Source organism: Rhipicephalus sanguineus, chromosome 1, assembly GCF_013339695.2.
Source record: "Rhipicephalus sanguineus isolate Rsan-2018 chromosome 1, BIME_Rsan_1.4, whole genome shotgun sequence".
Classification (NCBI taxonomy): domain Eukaryota; kingdom Metazoa; phylum Arthropoda; class Arachnida; order Ixodida; family Ixodidae; genus Rhipicephalus; species Rhipicephalus sanguineus.
Genome location: NC_051176.1, coordinates 63,632,632 through 63,657,533, shown reverse-complemented (window position 1 = coordinate 63,657,533; position 24,902 = coordinate 63,632,632). Strand labels below are relative to the sequence as shown.

At 49.4% G+C, this 24,902-nt stretch overlaps 1 protein-coding gene across 1 annotated transcript in view; it reads right to left on the bottom strand.

Annotated features, from left to right (window-relative positions):
* The window catches only part of LOC119392275 (collagen alpha-1(XVIII) chain), a 503,217-nt gene that overhangs the window by 383,262 nt on the left and 95,053 nt on the right, over positions 1–24,902 (bottom strand). The window contains exon 2 of the mRNA XM_037659675.2: positions 23,489–23,713. Within this exon, the coding sequence (XP_037515603.1) occupies positions 23,489–23,608 (120 nt within the window). The 5' untranslated portion in view covers positions 23,609–23,713. The remainder of the gene's footprint in view (positions 1–23,488; positions 23,714–24,902) is intronic.

Genomic DNA, 24,902 nt, shown 5'->3' with positions numbered 1-24,902 from the left:
TGTAGAGAACTTCTGCACTTTCTCGCGTGGTGTTGCCGTCGTGCTGCAGCTTGAAAGCATGCAGACGACGCGTCGAACATGACGTCGATCGTGGATGTAGCGTTGATGCATCGCAAATGTGGCGTTGATCGTGATTTCGCATGGTGAATGCGCCAGTCCTTTGTTCTTTTCTTCTGCCTGGTGGTTTTAGAGCGCAGCTCTTAGGCACCCGTTCCTGCGTTGAGCGGCGTCGCCGTTGGCGTCGGCATAACCGATAGAGCTAACGAGGACGAAAGAGAGCGAACGCGGAGTCTGTCGATATCACGAGCCACCGGCCTCTAACCTCGCTTTCTTCCTCCGTCACGCGCGCTGGCCCCTCGGTCGGAGCTCGCGCGCATACAGGGCTTTCACGTGCACTGCGGCTGGCTTCGCTTGTCGTATAACAGGGCTGTCGGCGTTTCACTTGGTTCGCGACGTCTGCAATGCACAGAGTGGTGTGCGTAGCACTCGAGCGCTGGCAGTTTCTGTGGCAATACGTAAAGAATGTTACATTGCTACAACTGCGGATAGCCAAAACTTCAAACACAGTTGGCGTTGCCGCAACATGAAGCTGCGCTCAGAATTCGCATTAGGCAGTATCGTAATCGTCGGTGAATCTTTTTGTAACGCAGTCGATCGTTACTGTGGGTGAGACCGGCGCGATAGTTGCGGACGGCAGCACGGAACCTAACGCAACGGCTGGTAAGTGAATTGGAGCATCGGCGGAGAACTGTGGTGGTAAGCTCGTGTTGATCGTATTTTCCGACGATGGTCTTTTTTCGTCTTTAACGACGCCACAGGCTAGTTATCAGTCATCGAACGTTCAGAAAAAGTGCGAGTAGGTGCTGGCAGTAGACAAGTCGCCGAACAGAGGCTAGGGCAATCAAGTATCAGCAGTTGCAGTGCCGTCACCGTTGCTTGAAATTTCGCGGTCGCTGTCCGTACGTTGTCGTAGCAGTTAGGATCCTGTTTGGTCGCCGCAAACATAGTGAAGACCGACTTGTTGTTGCCTAAGAAAATTGTGGGCGCACTTACATCACGCGCGGTCTCTTCGTCTTCACTCTCGCAGTCGATAAGCTCCATAACGTTGTTGAGAAATGCATCTGTGGCTGCAGAAGGTCACATACAAATACGAACAAACTGCTCAGAAAGTGAAAGTCGTGAATTCTCCTCCGACACGTTTTCTTTCCAATACGGGCGCACAGCAAACGACAAGCCTGCACAAGCGCACTCTACTGAAAAACGGAAAACCAAAGAAATGACGCTGCAAACCCGCTGCACCTGTACAATATGAACCACGTTTGCCCTGCAGCGGCACCATCTACACTTTTGAAGCACCTGTTCCGTGCACCATGCCGGAATCAAACACATCTGTTGTTTACTTGTGAAGTGACCTCCTCGAGTACAGCTACTAACCGTATGTGGGCTCCTGGCGGCGTCAGCGTTGTTCGTGAATGATGCCACGTCAAACCACTCTCTGGCATGTGTGCGTGGAGAGGAGGGGCACTTTCAGGACAACTCAGCGGTGTTCAAGTGGTTGGAACGTCCACCTCCAATGCGGGGGGTACGAAGTTCGGTTCCCAGTGCGGCCGCGCACACACCATTCACCGGTCAGTGGAGATGCATTGTCATTGAACTTTGGTGGCAGAAAGAAACGGGGAAAAATGCAAGACTTAATTCGCCAGAGAACTTTGCTCATGCTAGGAGACAAAGCTGCTGATTATATCATAAGCCATCTATATCATAAGCCATCTTTATTACTGACGTATCATTATGATTTGCAGGTAAACGAAGCCTTGCATTTTGCTGCAGGCCACTTCTGCTACTTGCTCACAGGCGGCAGTAGCGCACGGCCTATCGAGAGTATAATAAAATGATCTCCGCTTGCATGGCGACGGCCTTCATCGCATTCGTGAAGGGAAAAGAAAAGTCACAGTTTCGCCGCAACGGCGAAGCAATGAATCCGATAGCAACAAATTGGAATGTAACGCGAAGAACGGAATGCACCTCGAAATTTCCAGCGATTCGCTCAAGCGCAAAGGACGCACGAAACTAACACACACAAGACGAGCGCGAACTACCAAGTGTCAGCTCGACACTAAAAGCGCGCTGCTCAAACATAAAGAAGGACGCACGAAACGAACGCACATATACACAGGACGAGCGTGAACTAACTCTCACAGTTGTTCCTTTTTTCTGTTTGAACAGCGCGCTCCTTTCGCGAACATGGCCGCTGCAGCGAGCGAAGTGCCTTCGTACGCTCTGTAACTTTAGCGCAAACATCGCGGTGAAAGCACACGACATACAAACCACCCCCCTCACGAGATAAGCGTGCGCGCAGGCGACCACACACTGTAGGGCAAAGTGCACCTGGCGAGGCAGGAGGCGCGCGCGCATCGTAACGAGCGGGCCGACAAGCTTTAAAGCGTGCCCCTCGCGTCCTTCACGCCATCTCGCTGGTGACCAAGAAAACACGCTGCATAGTAAATAGTGTATATAAATAGCTGAAACACGTACGCACGCTGAAAGACGTACGACTCGTGGCCTAGCCGTCTAACACCGCGCGCTGCGGAGCGAGAGATTGCCAGTTCGATTCCGCGCTTCGGAAAAAAATTTTCTGAATTGCTTTTCTTTGTGGCTTTTATATATATATATATATATATATATATATATATATATATATATATATATATATATATACGTGACACGAAGGCGACGGCAAAAACCAATGGAGAGTGTACATATAATTGCTATCGCAATAAAAGTAATTCGACAATATTGTCGCGTGAATGTCGACGGAGACTTTTATAACACGAAAGTGTTATATGCCGGGGTCCACCAAGTACTTCCGTTACCGGATATGACGTTCATAAGATGGACGCCATTAGGTGAGAAAGAAAAAAACCAAGAAAGAGATCCGCCGCTGGGCATCGAACCCAGGACGCAGCGGCCGCGACGGTAAGCGCCCGACGCCAAACCAACTAAGCTAGCTTGACTGATGCTGGACACCTCACGAACGCGCCTCATATCTTTCACACATTCCCTCTCGCACGGTGCTCTCTGTTGGCGGTTTAGGTAGGCGGGGCGGAGCGGGGGTGATGCCGCCGTCTGTGAGAGGTGAAAAGAAGCAATGCGTCACGATCGACACTTAGTAGCGCTTACTCGGACATTGCATGCGATATCGGAGGTCATCGTTAAAGCGTCTCGATACCAGCGAGGGACACCGGCCGGGCTGGCGTCACCGAGGCACCCTAGACGCAGTTTCGTTCTTTGCATTTCGCTTTGTGTGAGCGTGCGCCGGCTCATCGGAGTAGTGCAGCCTTCACATGCACCAACGGGATTTCTCCGCCGCCGACTACTTCGTTTGCGAAAGCACCGACTAAAAAAACTGCTGCAATACGTGTCGCAGAAAGGACACGATTTCGAAGGGCGAATGCCGTTCCTTGGTGGAGCGAGAGAGAGGCCAGCGGGACGCACGCGTTTGCGGCTCAAGCTAAGAACCTCTACGAACTAGGCGTCAACATGGGTGCATCCACGCCAATCGGTGCTATAGCTGCCAAACACGAATAGACATTGTACAAGCTCTCATATATTATTACAGAATAAGCACTACTGTGTAGATACGTTTCACTTTCGTGTTATACCGATTCCTATGACGGAGGGATGAGCCATGTTTTTTTTTAACTTTGGCTTATTCCCACTATGCGGGACTGGGTTCATGGCGGTGTCCTTTAGTTCTTTACCGGCTGTGTTGTGTGGCATGGCAATGTTATCTTTCTTCCCAAGAGATGCATTTGCCCATTTGAGGGGCACAGACGGCGCTACAGCCGCTGCGCCTGAGGGTATGTGGCTTAAATTGTACTAGGGAGGCGGCTGTCTGTGTGTTTTTAATTCAATTTAGGTTGTAATTCTTTCGGCGGATGGCTGTGATCGAGCTCAAGTTCGGTGAAGCCCGCCCGCGATTCGGAGTCCGTATTTGAATCCGTGTCACCCGATTGGATTTGGTCATCGGATACTTCTAATTGGTCGTTTCTGTTTGGTCTCTGACGTGATGCCGGGACGCTTCCCGAGGACCCCGGAGAGAGTCGCGCCGGAGACACCAAGAGAGCAGGTTGCAGCGAGTGCTGCTCAGATTTGTAAGACAGTTACGTAATGTACCATTGTGCAAAATTTCTAATTCGGGCAACCCAGGTAAAAAATAATAAATTAGGAAAATGTCTGTGGATCTGCTGTGCGTCATCTCTCTGATGGCGAATAAGTAGTGAAAACAATTCTGTGCTGCAGTATGAACAGACAGCCGGTACACTCTTATTCAATGTAAGAATGGCAGACTGGGCTTGTTGGTTTAACATATTTGAAGTTATAAGGCGCGAATAAGACACTTCTTCGTCCGTGTCTTATTCGCGCCTTATAACTTCAAACTCTTATTCAGGTCCCGCTTAAAGAGCTAGATATAGCCAGGAAACAGGACATTTTTCGTCGGCTTTTCTAGATATAGCCAGCATTTCACCAAGACCTGATTAAGAGTGTAGAAGAATTTCCTGAGGCGCTTGTTACAAATATACTTATTTAGAAGCTATACGAACGTGGTGTCAATACCGCTGGGCTCGAGGCAGCGGTTCAGAATGCCGGCTGCAAAAGGCCACATTCCGATGGAGGAGATATGCAGAACCCCTCACGCACTGTTTAAGAGGCCCCACCACTGCGACGACGTGACGTCACTCATAGCCCGCTTTCAGGCACTAATCGATAAGTCCAAGTAATCGTATCCCTATGACAAAGAGACACACGCACCCGGTGTCTTAGTCCCAGTGCTCTTTACAGAAAAGTTTTCCTAGCACGACGTATTACGTTTGTAGCAAGCCACGGGAAGGTGCATGCATGCACACGACCATGAAATAGACCACAGTAGGTTGCTGCAGAGGTCTTCCGGGTGCATGGACACACAGCGCTAAGAGCAGCTGCGTTAGGCGCTATGTCCCGACTGATACGCAATGGCTACGTTTAATGAAACTAGACTTGTCCTCATAATTACCTACAACTGCGCACACAAACGTCTTTGGAAACTTACAGAGAAATCGTATGCGCGTAGCGTCACCAATACTATATTGACCTGATTATAGGACATAACTTGAATGACGCGTCGGTAAACAGCAGAGCAGACGTGATAAACAGAACCAAAATATATGCTTTGATATGTAGTGAATGGTTGTCATTGAATGATTAGGCAGAGCAGTGTTGCTGAGGTTTCATGGGAGCTTGCACATTGCTTGGAAATTCTCAGGCACTTCAATGTTTGTCATGTTGTGCTTCCCGAGAAGTTTTCGCGATCCGGTCAAGCCATTGTATGTAGCCGCTCGGATGTGAAGCCACCCGCGAAATCTCCGCAGTGCTTCACGATAGGTCGACGAGCTGCGCCTGAGAGCCAATCTCAAGACGTCCCAATAATCGAGGTGCTTTCGTTGCTTCATTCTTGAATAGAACCCCAGCTACAGAACTGCACCTGCACGAAGCACCGCAAAGGCGCCGTCATAACTGCATGGCTTCCTGAGGTGTCGCATTGCCTTTCTTGAAAGTGTTATTTTTTCTTCTTTTTTTTTGCAGAAATAAGCTCGCTGTAGGAAATTTGACCTTCCCGCCGTTATCCAATTCAAGCCACTACTTCGTAAAGACTCGAGACACCTTCGCTTCTGTAACGCTTTCGTGTTGGTGATTCTGTTGAGGAAGAACTAAGGGGTTCGGTGTGCACGATAACTGCCTCTCGAAGAGGACACCTCAACCAATACACACATGGGGGATGAAAAGGGGACAGATAGGAAGGGCTCGCGGCAAGGCAGAAAGAGCAGCGCTTTAGTCTCCGTGGCGTGCGCGTTTTAAAGCCGCTCGCCGAGGCCGGCAGCGTCAATGAAGGAGACAAGGGCAGCAAGGGCGTTGTAGGCATAGCTCGTTTCGGGAATGGGGTGAGGGAGTCGGCTAAAACAGCCGAGCGGACCAACTCTGCGTTTTCTTCTAAAGTCGCACCGCTTTCCTGCGACAAGACGGAGATGAACCCCACGTCTGAACGTACTCTCTGTTAAGTACGTTTAGAGACGTTACCTATCAATCAACTTGCCTGGTTGTCTCGATATTTTACTAGTGCAAAGAGAAAAACCCTCGATATCATTTGACATATAACGCATGTACCTGTGCAATGAGCGAAAAGTTATATAGGTATTTTATTTCGCAGTAGGGTTTTTAATCTTATCCGGTATTTCGCTCTACGCAAAGCATTTTGCGTATAACAGAATACCGGATGTGAGTTGCGCATGCGCGCGTCTTACCGGTAGCGCCAGATACGCCTAAAAACACCAGAGAGACATGGCCGCACCGCCGAAAGCGGTTGACGTCCACCTCGAATCTATCAAGGGGTCGTCGTGCGCTCTGTAGCTCGTTAGCTCGGAACTGATGCTTGTATTTGCTGTAGATTCATGTCTTGAAGCTTCGACGGTAAAGTATTGGTGCCGATTCGGCCCCGTTTCCGAGAGCCTTACTCAAATAATCGACGCTGTAGGCTTAGCAAGTGGCGATGGGCGCTTATGGAATATCAGAGGACATAGATTACACGTTTACTAGGTGTTTTATCCTTCATAGCTGGCGCCACTTGAAGTCGGTGGTTTCTTTTTTATCACTTGTTTCAGAAGATAACGCAAGGTGAATAAAGCAAGCAAAAAAATTCACAGCATATCCATGGGTGAATGATGAAGAGCTTGGGCGAAGCTCCTGAAGCAATCATGGTTACACCGTGAAATCTTCAGTGGTTTCGCCCAGCAGTAATCAAAGCGATAGCCCAGTACATCATCAAAGACGTGACAAACACTGTATATATTTATACAAGAAATTTTATTAATCGTAAGTGGTAGCTAGACGTGGCTTCCGTTCTCCCTTCATTATAACGGCTTTATGGTCGGTGAAGTAATGGATCGGTGATGGATCGTAGAGGGATGTTTGCAAGGACGTAGTGGGCAGTTTGCAAAGGATCGGTGATGGGTCGTAGTGGGATGTTTGCAAAGACGAAGTAGTGGGCAGTTTGCAAAGGTGGTTACGCCGGACAACGGAGACGTGACAAGGTTAGACTAAGGGGAGCTTCGCCCCTAAAAGTGAAGTTAGCCAAACAAACATGCCTTGACACTACCTCCAATGTTCCGGTTGCGGCGGTGATGGCGAGGTTATTATTTTCTACATCGTGCATATGCGCATACAGCGACTAATAGCTATGCGTGGGTGCTGCTGGCGTATTTTGAGCGTAAGTACGCTCAAGCTCGTTTACGAGCGTTGCTACGCTATGCGCAACATTAAGCGACTATAGGGGGCGCCACAAGAAATCTAATATGGCTGTCGATCCGGTGATCACCTGCGTGCACAGAGCAATGGCCGCCTCTGTTGTCACTGAATCGCTGCCGCTTCCCGGCTACGATAATTTTCCACAGCATTGAATGTCCCATTCAGGAAGCAGCTCATGCTCGACTCCAAAAAGCCCGAGACATACGGTACGATTTTGCGTCCGATTCGACGTCCGACGCTATCGTGCAGCAGCCGGAATAGTGATACTTCGTCGTATACTGGGTCGCCGGATTAGGCGTCCGGTGTGCGTCAAACGCGGCAGATTTTTGTCACCTGTGCGATCCGGCGATCGCACCGCCGTATAGCCATCGACAGGAGTACAGGAGCACGCGTTGTCCATCAAAAATGGCATGGGTTCGCATCTGTCGTTTCATTGTAAGTCATGCACAGCCGCGGTCACGTCTGTGTAGAGCGCGCGAGCAGCCGGTTTTTGTAGAGTTACTGTATATGCTACCTTTAGGTAGCAGAGTTGCGCATAGGTCTGGCTAGCAACCACAGCTATGCGGCGAAGACGTGCTCCGTTTTTTCAGGCTACATGCCTACCGGGTCACCGATAGGCACATTTGGCGTGTCGAAGACCAGTGATTAACTTTACTCTGAATGACTAGCGTCAATCCAGTTCGCTGCAGCAGTGGCATCGAGAAATACAAAAATTGGCCCGAGCGTCAGCTTCTCCGCAACGCAAGGTTGCTAGCGGCGTTTGGAAGACAGATGCGCAACTCCGCTACTTAAAGGTAGCATATACAATAACTCTAGGTTTTTGCTTTGCGGGGCGCCACCTTGAGGCAGTTTCGGGCTCTGACGTGGTCAGCCTGACTACTTGGCCGCGCATGCTCCTGACACACCGCGTCAGCGCCCGAAACTGCCTCAAGGTGTCGCCCCGCAGAGCAAAAACCGGCTGCTCGCGCGCTCTACATAGACGCGACCGCGGCTGTACATGTGTAGCCATATGTTTTCTTCCACAAAGATTTTAAAACGAAGTCGTGACGCTGTATCAAGAGAGTTAGCTGAGGCTTATTTCATAAAATTGTTCGGCAGTAGGTGTGTCATCGTATCATCAATCGTTTCGCACAACAGTGAATTTGTTCTTATTTTATTTTTTTTGCTTTTTTTTACAGGATCGCTTTTGATGTTCGCCCTTTGCGCATGTGCGTGCTGTTACTTATATTGAGCGTTCTTTCGAAAATAAATCAGTTGATAGTGTGCGCTTGTGCTTATTACCTCGTCTTCCTTTCTGTCCCATGTTGCGCCACTTTCCTGCATTATAACTATGCGCCAACTAGCCCAGTAACAAGTTTTATTTGAATAACATAAATAGGTCGGCATTTGTTACCAGTGCTCCTTATCCTCATTACAGCCAACTAGTACACGTTAGAGAAGCTTCGTTGCTGTCTTACCCAATATTTAAGCGCTGCTGAAGTACTTGGAAATAACCGCCAGTAGGATGCACTACACATTACGGCATTTGGCACATACCATGCCACAAGAACACGGGCCGTTGCTGCGTGTCAATTGAAATATCGCACCGTAGCCTCCTCGGTCGAGTTCAGCGACCTCCACTATTACGGTGCTTGCAAGTACGACAATATTGGTGACGAAAGGAGCCTGCATTGTTCCCTTTCTCAGGGCTCAGTTGCTTCAAATTAGAAGATTACGAAATCACCCACCACGGTGGTCTACTGGCTATGGCGCTCGACTGCTGACCTGCTGGTCACGGGATCGAATCCCGGCCGCGGCGGCCGCATTTTCGATGGAGGCGAAAATGCCTGAGGCCCGTGTACTTAGATTTAGGTGCACAAAGAACCCCAGGTGGTCGAAATTTCCCGAGCCCTCCACTACGGCGTCTCTCATAATCATATCGTGGTTTTGGGACGTTAAGCCCCAACAATTATTATTATTATTAGAAGATTAAGAATGAAGCACGCATCAATCTTTAACTATGCATGTTATTTGCGCCTTTCGTAGCTGCGTGCGTAGAAATACCTGCGGGCAATGATGAGCACTAATCACAGTTTCCTCACACGCTCAAGGTCCGAACCTTGCTAACGTAAACAGCAATGTCGGTATTGGCGCCTCAGCAGGAGAGTTGCTGCATGAAAAGGGCACGTTGCCACCGCGAGCCTTTAACGCACGATTTCAGGGGGTGAATGATACAATAGAGAGCACGTCTACGCTGTAGCCTATACAGTCGCTATGCAATGTAGGACAGATGAGAACAATGACATGTGTTCGAGCAGAAGGATCACTTACATTAAAGTGGCCTCGAACATTTTACTGCCATCAATAATTACTCTCATTCAACTTATACATATCTCATATTTTTATATACAGACTAGAAGACCTTCAAAAGTATATCGTGAGCTCTCATATGCTTAGGTCGGCGAACTCACTCATGAGTCGACTCACTCAGACTCAGATCGAGTCGTGAGTCTGAGCCTTAGTGAGTCCGGGTGAGTAATATTTTGGTGAGTTTGAGTTCGAGTGAGTTCGGTTGAGACAAATTTTAGTGAGTCTGAGTCCGAGTGAGTCCGGCTGAGGAATATTTTGGTGAGTCTGAGTCCGAGTGAGCCCTAAGCACATAATACATTTCGTGAGTGAGTCTGAGTGAGCTCCCATTTTTTTGCAGACCTCTGGTGATAACTACTCAACTTCAGCATTACTATCAGCCTTATGACGGCTAACATTGATACTCGCTTCTACTCACAGATACTTCAACGCACTGGCGTTCATAGGCCAGCTCAATATTCATTGATCAGAGGCGTGCCTCGACCCCCCACCCCTCCGCAAAATTTTTCAAAAGAAGTTCTTGATGGAAATATCTCGTGTGAATCATATCATTCAATAAATATGTCCTTACTGGATTGCAATAACTGATAGCTCGTATGTGAAGGTACGAGATCAAAATGCGTATCGTAGAGCACCGATTATGCGAGATATTGGCGTTTACGTGCGTTGACACCCTGATAAAAAAAAGCTAATTATACGCTAACGGACTCATGAGTCGACTCACTCAGACTCAGATCGTGCCGTGAGTCTGAGTCTGAGTGAGTCCGAGTGAGTAATACTTAGGTGAGTTTGAGTAAGAGTTAGTGCAGTTGAGAAAAATATTTGTGAGTGTGAGTCCGAGTGAGTCCGGTGGAGGAAACTTTTGGCGAGTCTAAGTCCGAGTGAGTCCTACGGGCAAAATATATTCCATGAGTGAGTCTGAGTGAGCTCCACATTTCTTGCTGACCTACGCTGATATGTAATAATTAATGAAGATGCACTGGTAATTCAATTACACGAACGGTTAGTCATGTTCCTCCTCGTCATCAGCGAGGCATTATTCTTTCCTGTGTTATGCATACGGTAAAGACATCGCCCACTGATAAGGTTCTTCTTTCTCTCCCTATTCTTTCTTTCTTTTCATGTCATCATTACAAGAGCGAAATCTTCCACCTGAAGACTAATGAGAAATTTCTTTTTAAAATTCCGCCTTCCGCCAGGCTTGCACCCTTGTGAAGGCTGTGTACGCCACCGGGAAGCGAAAGTCATGCATAGACTCTTTGGTCTTCAGAATTCTTTTATATCCTTCTGCCTATCCTTGATGTTAGAGGATAATAAACTTAAGGCTACAGGAGTCTAGGCAGTCTATGGCATTCTACTGATTTACCAGGGAAAGCGTCTAAAGACTTTCGGTGCAAATAAAGTTTTACAAGGGCTTCCGCTGCTGCGGCTCGACACATTCCTATAGTGGTAGCTAGCCGAAAGAAAGGTCGTCCACGTCAGCGAGCGAGCACGCGCTGCTGCCTTTTGCGAGATCCTCTCGTTATACGCGTCGAGCGGCGTACTGTTCCAACATTTCTTTTCCCCCTGCCGTGTATCGCTTCTTGGTGGGCGACTTGGGCCAGCGTCAAATGGCGCTGTCAGCCGCCGCTGTTTACGCTTCCATTTTGCCCTTACTTTTCCTCCACGCCCGGCCAGTTTCGCGCCGTTTTCTTTTCGCTGCGTCATCGGAAGAAGCCTTTCGTCGTCCACCGGCGATCCTTTGTTTGCGCAGGGCCCCCTTCATGCCACCCACCCACGACTTCGCCGCCTCAAGAAGCCTTTCCGAGGCCGCCCGTCATTGCTCCTTCTTTTCTTCCGCCTTACATATACACAGATATATCTGTGTTTCTGGCCTTTCTGTCGTTACGTGTGCCGTCCAGTGGCTGCCGTACAGCGACGTTTGTGCCCGCCAAGCAGGGCAGGCTGCTTTTTTGGCTTCGTTAGGCCGGTGAAATTTATTTTTTAATCGTGTTTTCCACTCCCTCTATCGTTTCCTATTTCATCGCTTCTTTTCCTTAGCAAGCCAGGAGGTTCTCACATTTTATTTTTCGGACTTCTGATATGCAGTTTTTTTTCTTTCTTTCGCTTTATGACGCCGCTCCTTGGCGACATCGAAGTTTGTCATTTTTATATATGTTTGCATTTCACTCTCTCCGTCTTTTGTGTCGGCGAGTGAAACGATTATAGAGGAAAGGGCGGCTATACCTTTCTCCGACGGACGTTGTATGCCTCGTGCTTCCGCCTACTCCAGTTTATAACGCCTGCAATATGACGTCCTCGTTTGACATCCTTTTTTTTCTTGCTTGCCTCTTGCGCGAGGCATTCGAATAGGCTTGTAGCTTCGCAAACTAGGCAAAAAATAAAGGATGCGAAGAAGCCATAGACCCGGCCGCGGTGTCTCTGTCAACGTGCGGCGACAACAGCGGGCAGACAAACGGAGGTCCCGCTCCTTTTCCCTTGTCGCCACATTGTGACAGCCTCGGAACTTGTTTAGCAACTGCTCCCTCGAGGCGGCTCCCCTGCTCCGAACGCACACACACTGCATACGCCTCTAGGGAAAAGGGAGCACACACAAGCGTGCCTTTTTTTATTTTTGCTGCCCCGTAGGGGTCCTTCCCTCTCGCATCCCCGGCGAGCTAGCTGCTGACGTCGGCTCTCAAACGCTTTGTCCGGTGAACCTGCACAAAAGGTGCTGCCCACGCTCAGACAAAGTGGCTTCAACATGCGGAAGTATAGCACTTTTCCTGTGTCGCCACTCACCTGGTCTACAGATCTTTCTTTCCTGGGCGCCGCCATATTGCCTAGCGGGCGGCGCCATCTCTGACCTGGCAACCCACTGGCTTTTGAGCGCACAAGGGGACCATGCTGCCTCACTGAAGACAACACCACCTTGTGGACACATACCAGCTCATTGCAGGGACTGCGCATGCCAGCCTTATCTCGAGCAAGTCTCCGTTATAGCAAAATGAGGCAACAAGCTCAAACGGGAGATAAAAGAGACCATCGAGAAGGAGGAAAGCTAGTGCGGCGTCAGTGGTTCTGACAAGAACTTTCGTCCGGCAGGTAAAAGCTAGTTCGTGCAAACGACGCCAGGCGCTACTCACTGCTGGATATCTGTAGAGTCACTTTTAGTCACTTGTAGAGTCATTTTTTAGTGACTCTAGATATCTGTTGGTGACTGCGCATGTTTGGCTAGTTAGCCGCGCGCATTGAAATAAAATTTCAGTTGTTCGTACAGCGACGTCATTGTCTGTGTTCTCTTTGTCCCTCGTTTTCTGTTCTGCTGCTCAAAACAGTGTTAGCTTGTGAGAAGCTCCGCGTCTGCATAGCAGGTATACGCGATGCGCAGCGCCTATAGGAGCGCCACTGAAAGCCGCGTAGCGGTGGCCGTTGGAACCGCTGGCGGGTCGCGTAGCAGACGCCTCCTTTCACTGCAAGCATGACGGAAGTGCGCGCGTGCGATTTGCCGCTTGTGCGCGTCCCAAATAATTACTTTTGCGGCGATAGTGTGCGCAAAGGAGCCGCACTTTATAATAGTGGACATGTGTCCGACGTCACAGCTGTGTTGGACGACAATGTCACCATACGCGCCAAGTGTTTGCCACAGACAAGCGTCAACAAGCTTCCCTACGAAGTGGAGCTCATCGTAAGTAGACCGCTTTCTTTATAACGTCCCGATCACTAATGCCTGCATGCGTTGACGCATGAACCAACGTTTTTTCTCAACACAGTAGCTTCGTTTACGTGCCATGTGTTTATATAGTAGATTTTGAGGGTGCGTTGTCGGTCCGGCGCATGGATTTCACGGGTGCGGCCACGCGAAGGGTCAGCGTTGGTAAAACTTTGAAACCAGCACGATAAACTTGTGAAAAAATATCTCGGCAGCTTGCGCTAGTGGCGCGGGACTGAGTCACTGCGGAGCTGGTGGTCACCTAGCTTGTCATAGCAGCTTGGCTACGTATTTGTTGCGTGTGTTCAGATAAGAACGTCGGTGCATGTCCGTCGAACCCCTGTAATTTCGCTGAAAAAAATATATTTTATTGTCTATAAGTGAAAGCGGGCGTTCTCTTATTTTTCGACCGTTCTTAAGCAAACCGAGCTGTTTCTTGTTTATGTTCTTTCTTTTTTCCTTTTTTTTAGGGAGCGGGCGAGCGCGGTCGGGCTGCAGAAGCGCCGCTTGAGCCGCCACGCAGCGTCTGCGTTATCAAGTTACCGACGTGCTATGGGATCCTCTCAGTGGATCCTCTCCAGCCACCTCCTTTGTGAGCCGTACGCAGGCACCGCTGATCGCCTTCCAGTGCCATCAATAGGTACAATCAGGGGCGTAGCCAAGGGGGGGGGGGTTCAAACCCCCCCCCCCGGAATTTTACAGTTTTACTTGCGTATATACACGCACACACACAAACTCACGCACGCACGAACATACATAACGTATGGTTGAACCCTCCCTGGGTAGAATGCAGCCAATTTCGTGCAGCACACGTGTGATTCCACGGCGCTTTTGTAAAGGAGCCGTCACCTGCCCCACATTCTCTGGCATTGCGGTTCGCGCCATTCGTTTTTCAAGAGAGCCTAGGCACCGCGTCTTATCAGTAATAACAACCTCATGTGCATTGTAGCGTCTACAATGCAGGCGAGGCGACCAAGTGTAAGCGTAGTAGCGTTCGCTGAAGACGTAGCGACATAAATGGAGAAATAAAAACATGGTAATCGTTCTAACACTGCCGTAAACAAAGCGCGATTGCTTATTTTCTACGTCGTACAGACGCAATCCACCGCCGCCGTTGCTCTCGCTCATGAAATAGCACCGGAAACCTGTAGAAGTGCGTTCCTGGCAATTTTTTCTGTGTGTTTGAGCAGCCGACAACGCAGCAGTTATTTTTCAACATCGCTGAGGCCCGACAGAGTCGTTAAATCACGATGAAAACACATCCATTCGTGCACTCGCGTAGACGCTCGCGGGAACACTGCTCGCCGGGACCCATCAGCGCTTCCGAGCCGTGGCGGCAGATGGCGTCGTCGGCGCTTTGCACATCGCCTATACGTGCGGCTGCACTTGTAGACGCTTTTTATGTTTTGTTTTGTTTTGGCGCGTTGAATTTCGTATGAAGTGATGCAATCTAGATAGGAAATGAGTCTGTGCAACGTCCTGAAAAGGTTAAATCATTTCAGGGAAAATGGTTGATGCTGTATATTTTCGGCTCTGTCTTCCTATTGGGAAAATGCGGAAATACTTCAACTCACTCTGGCACGGCAAGCATGTGCTGGCACCCTTCCGAGATAAACTGTATTTTATTGCGATAGCAATTATATGAGCAGTCTCGGCTGGTTTTTGTCCGTCCCCGTCGCCGCCGTCATGCACCGTATATGTATATATATATATATGTGACGTATAAAGGCAGTGATGTCTGGTAGAAGCCGACGAAGAAGACGTGGCGCGTGAATAGAATAAAAGTATGGCGTATGAGCCACGGCCCGTCTTTCATTCATAGCGTCACACAAGTCGACAGGATGGAGACCTGGCAGCAGCCGCCTCATCAGCCGCACATCAGCAAAGACCTCAGCAAGACACCTTCAACGCATGCAGACCACCGAAGCAGATCCTGTTGAACACAGCGACCAGCATCATGACGGCATCATCAACAGCCCTTGACATCCCCAAGTACACCGGATCAGTGGACGATGGACCCGTACAGGACTGGTTCCACCTTTTCGAGCTCCACGCTACCGCTGCATCATGGTCGGAAAGAGAGATGGTCGCCAACTTCAACGAATACGTCACTGGTGAGGCCTTCCGATTTTATCTCACGCACATCTTCGAAAACAATGAGTCGTGGACAAAAATCAAAGAAGAGATGGTCACCCGATTCAAAGACTACGATGAAGACTTGCTTATAACGCGCCATCTGCGGACATTCGCACTCAGTCCTCAATTTCACAAGCAGCCTTCATGCATTCTAACACCGAGCATGAATCGGCCATTCTCACAAGACAAAGCAAAGCATCAGCTGAATGCAAATCACCCAAGACGATTTCCCACAAGATCCGACGTTCCACCAGGTTTCCTTTCAGCGCGAAAATTGCCGCTGCATACCTCCTCACTACCCGATAGATTCCAAGCCATTACTGAAGCCCCAGATGCACTTGACACCTCGTGTCGCATACAAGGCCCACAAGGTGGCTTGACATCACCTGACGTCAATATTACCGATGATCTTGACGACCCACCTCAAAAGATCGTTACACTCGCTCTGGACGAGCTGGTGAATCCGCACAATACCAAACCATGTCGCGACCTTCCAGAACAGAGTCTTTCGTCAGATGTCTTCAGCTCAATTGTTCCACAAAGAGACAAACACTCGGAATCAGAACCAGCTCAAACCATGTTTGTTGCGATGTCGTCGTCAGGTGTTGACCCAACCGAAAGTCGAAGCACTATGGAGTCGCTATTCAATACAAGTTTGAACGATAAAAACGGAAAGGCGGCTGCTACTTTTATTGACACGGAGCACGCTTACATCCCACCAGTAAATTATGCTGAGACTACAAACAATGTATGCTCATTCAACGATGCAGCCCATCCGAGATTTCTACAGCACCATCAGCAAGGCCAGCAGAAGCAAGTCAACAAACGTAAGCGACACCAAAAGAGACTCCAACCAAGGCAACGACGAACGAAAACTTCAACGGAAACGCACTCATGGCTCCAAGGACATCAGAAAACAAGGTGTTTAAACCGAAGGCAAGTTCAAGATGTAACACATCATCGCATCAAGAAACGTCGCCAGAGACGCCTTCTGCACCACAGGTCAAGACTGCGCCTACGCTTACAATTACGGCAACACCGCAAGAAACGCCCAGAACGAAGCGAAATCACCCCTTATACTCCGCAAGAAGTCGGACATCGCGCCATCAGCCTCGGTCAACGCGGACACAAAGTGGAAGCCACGAGTTTGTATCAGCCACGACAAACAACCCGACGCCTACGGCATACTGACATTCGATCCAACAAGGTGTTCCAGTATTATTCAGCCCTGACATATCTGCGACCCGTGTCTTCATCAGTGCGCATGCGCAGGGCATGGGTATGTTGTCCGGGACGCAACAGCCAGCCTCGCCCACCAGAGCTGTTTTCGATGTCACCGGACTGCTGCACTCTCCCCTGAAGTTCTTGCGAGGTTACGGAACTCCCCTGAATTTTGAAACTATTGGCCTGTTTTCTCGTATAAGACTCCCCTCTTTCATTTTTTTGTTGTAACTCACGCCTTCTTTCGGGGGGAGGGGGAATCCTGTGACGTATAAAGGCAGTGATGTCTGGTAGAAGCCGACGAAGAAGACGTGGCGCGTGAATAGAATAAAAGTATGGCGTCTGTGCCGCTGGACATCTCCCATTCATAGCGTCACACATATATATATATATATATATATATATATATATATAAGTCCTAAAGAAAAATAATTCAGAAAAGTTCTTCCGAAGCGCGGAATCGAACCAGGGACCTCTCGCTCCGCAGCGCGTGGCGCTAACCACTACGCCACCGAACGCAGGTCCTCCAGGTAGCTAACGGCGAGCGTATATACACACCCTTTACCGCTGGACGGACTCGGAGACGGCAGGCGCTTATAAGCGTTTCTCCATTATCAGCAAGATGGCGCGAGGAGCGCAATGGGCGCATTCAAAATTCGTCGGCCAGCTCGCTCGCTTCTTCTAATATTTGCTCAGGGAGAACCTTGCCCTTCCGCTGTCTGCTCTTTATATACACCATCTACTTCAGCGTGCTTTCTTACTCACCAGCGAGATGGCGCGATGTGCGTGCTGGGCGCTGAGCTTTAAAGGTCGTCGCCCCGCTCCCGCGAACGCCGATGCTCTTTGCCCTACAGGGCGTGGTCGCCTTCGTGCGCTTATCTCAAGGAAAGAAGGGGGGCGGGCGGGGGATGGAGCGGGGGGTTGTATGTCTTGTGGTTTCCCCGCGATGTCGGCGCTGAAGTCACAGAGCGTACGAAGGTCACATCGCTCGCTGCAGCCGCCGCGTTTGCGAAAGGAGCGCGCTGTTCAAACAGAAATAAGTAACAACTGCGACATTTAGTTCGCGCTCGTCCTGTGTGCGTTCTTTTCGTGCGTCCTTTGGGCTCGAGCGACGCGCTGGCAATTTCGAGCTGCTTTCCGTTCCGAGCTGTGACAGTTGTTAGTTCGCGCTCCTCTTGTGCATACCTCTGTGTTATTTTCGTGCATCCTTCTTTGTGATTGAGTAGCGCGCTGCAAGTGTCAAGCTGCTAGCCTTTCTGCGTATCACATTCCAATTTGTTGCAGATTCATTGCTTCGCCCTTGCGGCGAAACTGTGGCTTTTGCAACACAGAAGACTGTCATCGCGTTTCCTCGCCCCTTGAGCCGCAATCGTCGGCTGCCGTCGCACGTTTTCACTCGCACACAGAACATCGCCTTCGGATTTTATACGGAACCTCACGGTGACTTCGACGGCGACTGCAAAAATGCGCCTAAAGTGTTCATATAACTGCTATCGCCACAAAATGGAGCTCAGCAGGCCACATGTTTCGTGGGGCAGATACTCGGTCGTCTGCTAGAGGCAGAATCGATGGCGAGGGATTTGAAGTGCTCTGACGGATGCAGAATGTTAGGGGGGTGTAAGATAAAGAAATTTGCAGGCCCTGAATGGAATCAGCCTGCGCAAGGGGTTAATAGGCGAACATATGAAGAGACCATCGCCCTGCAGTGGAGGTATGATAGGCTGATGATGACGACGATCTGACCGATCATTCACGAGAAAAAGTGAGTCTTACTACCTATAATATTGCACTAGCTATCACGTCAGGCACCTTGTAGAACACGTCGAAGCGCTTGCTGTTAAAGGTGTAACCTATCGGCATCGGCTAGAATGTGCGCTACGCCGCTAGCTTTGCGACGGCGTTAAATGGCTTTTGAGCTTTGATCCCTAGGGGAAGTTCACGGCCAGTTCCTCCCTTTCAGAATGTATCAAGCGTTATTATACATAAGCTCTGCGGAGGTGTTTGCTGGAAGAGTAACAAGTCAGAGACGGGTGCCTCCAGACACCCAAGCGCATGTGCGCAGGAAGGGGGGGGGGGCAATCGGTGTTAAATCTCCGTGGCCTCACGGAACAGCTTCCCTTCGTGCAGGAGACTATTTCTTCCGGCCTCACTATTTTTTTCCGCACCGTTTATCTTTTCCCTCCCCTCACTCGGCTTGGACAAAAGCGCACGTGTTAACAGCAGATACACCGAGAGGTAAGGACAAACACAGGCGGGTTTAATCGCCCGATAATCCGGCAGGGGGAGCCTTCCAATTTCCCCCAATTGGCTGAGTAACGATGTTCACGCCAATTAGACGCGGTCAGAGCGCGAAACGGACAAATCGAAAAAGACAGTTCCGAGATTAAACTCGCGCCCGACTGCACCCGCGTCAAGCGTGCAGCGGGGCCGATAATTGGCTTCGGCCGGTTATCGCGTGCTTGCGGTCGAAACTGCTCGGACGTGGCCAACGCAGGTCCCGCGAGGGTAAGTAACAGGGAGGCCTCCCGTGCATAGCTGTTCGCAGCGCTTCCCGCGTGAAACCTCCATGGAACTCGCGCTATACGCCGCTTCTTCAGGGGGCTTGTTGTGGTAACGAAGGAGCCGCCCACACTCAGTGGCCGTCGCTCGAACAGGATTCTCTCTCTCTCTCTCTCTCTCTCTCTCTCTCGCTCTCTTGCAATTTATACAGCGTTGTGTTAGAACGTGTGTATGATATTTTGTTAAAAAATGGGATAGGTGGTGCGATTCGAGTGATTTCCTCATGACTATTTTTGCAACAGCGTCATGTATTTTGAGATGACTCAAGCAGTAACTGGAGAAGTAAAAAACCTTGGACGACGCTTAAGCTTCACATTCAAGAGTGAACGCGGTAGCGTAAACGGGCCCCGTTCGCATCGCCATCCGATTCGCGTGCCCCGATTCGCTTCCTGGTCGACGCCTCAACCGTGCCGTGTGGAAAGGAACGTCTGTGGCGTAACAGTGGCCGTCTTAAACTCTCCTAGAACGCCCACTGCAAGCACATTTGCGAAGTGCCCGCTACGCCATAATTCATCATTTTGCGAATTGGCGAAGTACACCACAAACAAAGCTGCTATGGGGACTAGTTGGTATGACTAACATGACTCCCATCACCCTGCGTGTGTCTTTCTTAATAGCGAAGCTGTTTAAGGTGTCGGTAACTTGCGCTCCTTCGTAAAAATTATCATCGTCATGAACAGCCACGCGCTCTCGTCTTTCCCTTTACAGTAAAGCTGTTGAAGCTTTCGGTAACTTGTGTGCCGTCGTGCAAAACTCCTCAGGTGGGTATGCGCCACAGTACTTGGGCAAGCCCCAGTACCGGGTACAGCAGGTGTGAGCGTTAAACGAAAACTCTGCTCGGCGAAGTGCAGCACGTGAAACACGGGAAAGAGAGAGAGAGAGAAAGAAAGCGACAGAAAGGAAGACAGAAACAGACAGCAATAAAGCGAATAAAGACATAAAAACATAGAAAGATGAGGAAATACATAGAAAGAGATAGAAAGAAACAGACACGAAAAAAAGATAGAAATGACAGCGAGCAAGACATAAAAAGAGAGAGAAAGAGGAAGCGATAAATAAAGACAGATAGAGAAAGAAAAATAGAAAAAGCGAGAAAAAGACAGAAACAGAGGGAGAATTAAATAAATAGAAACAGATACAAAGAATATACACAAAAAACAGAGAGAAAGAAAAAGAAAGAGAAAAAAATCGGCAGATCCCACGTGCAGTGGGAATCGATGTAATGCGAAGCAGTCAGCGAGTACTTCTATTCTGTACTTTATGGCTTTGAGCCAAGCGTTACGAGGTGGATCGACGCGTTTTTGTAAGTGTAGTAGCTGTGTGCACATCGTGGGCTTACCAGGCACAAAGACAACACTGGCGTTTAAAGGGTAACTAATGGTGCGACGTAACGTCAGCCCTCACGTTAGAGTACATACGTCAGCATTATCGAAACTAAGTGCACTTTATGGTGCAATCATGTGAATATCAAACGTAACATTCGTTAATGTATTCCTCCGGGGTCCGGCAATGCTTTAATATAGCTTGCGAAATCATAGGCATACAAATGTAATGTTTATTAGACTGCTATAAAAGCGGAGCCAACAATGGAACCACAGACGTTAATCTGATATGAGGCCTGTATCGTAGGAGTACATATGTAGTGTTTATTGCTTTCTTGTAAAACTAGATAGTCAGCACCACAACCACAATTGACGTAGCACCGACATTACGCCTGCATAGGCTGTTTTTCCAAACCAGTTTATAGAGCTGGCGTGGCTCTGCGGTAGAATACCTGATTGTCACGCAGAATGCCTGGGCTCGATTCCGGCTGGGATCCTATTTTTATTCTTTCCATTCGTCGGGTCAACGCTGCCAATGACAGTTTTTCTTAACGCTCTCGATTTAACTTGCCATTGTCTGTTCTCGCCGTTTCTGGGTAGATGCAAACTGCCAATCACTTGTGGCGCATACCCGTACACCGCGGCCCCTGGTAAACGGGTATGTGCCACACGTGTCAGGGGGAAAGGGTTTTACGACGTACGCGACAGGATTTTCACGTTATTCATATCATGACCCGACAGTCATATTGGTCAAATACTCTTGCCCTCCCATGCAAATTTTGGTCTACGGCAAGTTAAGCAGGCGATCATGAGAGCACCCATACGTAGGCGGCTAGATAGATAGATAGATAGATAGATAGATAGATAGAAACGCTCAAAGTACCAGAAGTTCGCTAAGAAATGCGTCGCATTTAAAAGTTGGAGCCCTTCCCCTATCTGGAAAAAGTGGGCAAGCGAGGCGTGGCGCGCGCGTGCTGCCTTACTTCTATTTTTCTTTCTTTCTTTCGTTCTTTCTTTCGCAATGGTCCCTCGTAACTTTTTCCTTCTTCCATGCCGGGAATTGGACCTTCACCCACGCGTTTAGCAAACCAACACTTCTGTTACTACAGGCAACAACGGCGGTCATGCGCAAAAAATGAAGTGCAACAGTGTAAGGCAACAATGAATTGTGGCAACGCGAAATGACAAGCGACCTCGATAAAAGGTCAGATTGCCACATCAGAAACAGCTGATCTGCGACAAGCCCACGATTGAGAGAGATGAGTGGAATAAGCTTTATTTGTCCAGCAGTTGTTACTTGTGTCCGGGGCTAGGCTACCAGGGATCCACCGTTCGAGGAACACTTTCCGAGGTCCTCGGCGACGGCCCTGGCCCACTGGACGGCCCACTCCTGGTCTTCGGGGGCCTCGCTGAGGAGGGCGGCTTGCCATCACTCAGCGAGGCGCCCCGCTTCAGAAGGCCCTGCTCTTGTCTTGCTCCTTCCTCTCAGCCTCACTTCTTCGTGTCGTGTGAACCACCAAACCACATGGGCCATATCGGCCCGTTCGTGCTCGCACCCTCGCACCACGGGCAGCGAGGCGACGGGTGCAGCGTGGGCCACAGGTGGCGCAGGTATCAATTTTATTGGAAAACCGCGCATACAAGTACGCGTTTGACCGGCGCACTTTCGAAGGCCTCATTTGTGTACACCCGCATTTCTGTACACTCGCCGGTGCCGGATTTTTCGCGAACTATGCCGCCGCCGCCGCCGCCGCCGCCGCCGCCGCCGCCACCGAAATCTGTAACGCATATAAGCTTCGCTTAGAACTATAGTTAGAGCGGCGCCGCGGCGACCCAGTGGTTACGGTGTTGACTGACCCGAAAGTCGTACGTTCGATCCCGGCCGCGGCGATCTCATTCCAATGGAGGCGATATGCTAGGCGCCCGTCTACTCTGCGTTTTCAGTGCACGTTAAAGAACCCCGGGTGGTCGAAATTAGCCGCAGCGCTTCACTACGTCCTCTCTCATAGCCTGAGTCGTCTTTTTTTTTCTTTTTTTTTCTTGACGTTATACCCCATACTAACTAACCAACCATAACTAGAAAAAGAACGTAAATATCAAGTCCGAAAAAGCTCTGTCGACATCGGTGTGGTGGTTCGCTTAAAGTACAGGCGTCATCTGAGCAAGATCTTATCGTGCTCACGGTACGATGTGGCATCGAGGGAAAGCATGCGAGAGAGTGTGCTGTCATCCCGCGCTTACGCACTTTCATTATGCGCACTACAGGACGACTCTCAGCTGCTTTTGTAACGTAACGCATTACAGCATTTCCAGGTTCAGAATATGACAAACCGGTGTAGAATTATTCATTTATTACACGAACGTATGCCTAAAATCATAGATTGGGCTGTGGCAAATATACTCCCGCTCTGCACCTTCCTTTTGTTTATATCTTTTTTTATCGCGCGCCTGTTCTTCTCTCCGCTTTCCTTTCCCTTTCCCCCTCCCCTTAGTGTAGGGTAGCAAACCGGATGCTAGAATTCTGGTTGACCTCCCTGCCTTTCTCTCGTTTTATTATCTCTCTCTCTCTCTCTCTCTCTCTCTCTCTCTCTCTCTCTCTCTCTCTCGTGCGTTTTGTAAAATGTGTTATATGATCTACATGGGACTTTTTTCACTTCTGTTCAATTCTCTTAGCATATTTCATAACTACGCCATAGCCAAATCTGGAAAAGATAGCCAATGACTGATTGTCGAATAGTGGAAGAAAACTGACGGAGATGGGGATTTGTTGTGGTAGAAATGCTGAGAGGGCGGCCTGCATCAATGCTCTGCGATTCAGCCCTGGCGAAGGGGTGTAAAGAGCTTTATTATGAGCATGAAGGTGGACTCCGCTTACCTCTGCAGGAAGGTCCGACGCTGAAACCAGTGGGGCCGCCAAAATGGCTGTTGCTGCTACTGCCACCACCAACATGGCCACCAAGCCCCGAAGCACCTCGTAGCGAGTCCGGCCCTCCATCGTCGCACACTGGTGGCCCTTCTTTTCTCAGCCTCGAATGGACTCCTAACACCACAGCCCCGCAAACGGCATCGCCTTCCTGTCGTCTCCGCTACTCCACGGCCACTGCAATAGTGCGAACAAGCGGATTGCGTTCATCTCTCTTAGAACGAAAAGTGATGCGGCCCAAAACGTAGCACTGTGAATGAAATGCGGAGAAAGAGAGAGAGAGAGATGTCACAACAGGTGTTGATAGCGGCCGCGAGATCGAGCGGAGTCGCCGCCTGGCAGCCAGTGGCTGAACCACGCGTAGTGTGGATGACTCCTTCCATCGTCTGCTAGCCACGGTGTGTTTGCATGTGCGAGTTCGTCAGGCGCGTCCTCAAAGGGCAGCTCGTTCTGTAGTGTTAGCACAGTATCAACCGCTTGTACGTATACCTCAGGCCCGTAGCCAGAAGAGGGGGGGAGGGGGGCTAGCCCCCCCCCCCTTTGAAATATTGGTGAACTACGTGTTTTACCAAAAATAAGCAATAAATATAGGTGTTCTCCCCAAATAGTCAAGGTTTTCAGCAAGTGCTCCCCTCCCCCGAAAAAAATTCCTGGCTACTGGCCTGGTATACCTATCACGGTGTACAGAAGTATTTGGCCTTGGTAGGCTGTATATGCACTGTAATAAGATCAGTGAGTGTGTTTGTCGAGAGTGCTGCGTGTGGTCGGCGCGAGATTCATTTTTGCGTATGTGCCGCTTTGTGGTTCCAGCACATCACAAAATGCACTTGGCGTCATCCTAAACATGAGTATTAAATATCGTGTGAATACAGCCTTTTAGAGACTCAGTGGTAAACAAATACGCGGCTCTAAGTCATGCTACTTGCTCGTCACACTTGGTAGGTGTATAATTGCGTGATTGATTGGTAGGTGTATAGTTGTGCTTAAGATGTCCTTTTATTGTACGGTCCTGGTCCCACTACAGAGAAATATTTCTGTTTAGTCTGACACTTCGGTACTAAATTTTGCCCTAAAAAGAACAGAAATAAAATGAGACGGAAGTGATAAAACTGAGTTGCCGGCCCTATTTTAACTTGGGGGCAGAGTTTATACAAAGGCACGCGTGTACTTAGATTTAGGTAAACGGTAAAGAACACAGATGGTGAAAACTAATCCAGTTGGCATGCTTACATCACAAAGTGGTAATTTCAAGCAAAACATCATCTCTGTCTATCTCTCCCTCTCTCTTTTTACGTTATCTTGAGCTTTTCTGTGGCGTTGTTACACAGGGTGTTCAAAATTAAGCTCTATGGTTTTCTTAAAGTTC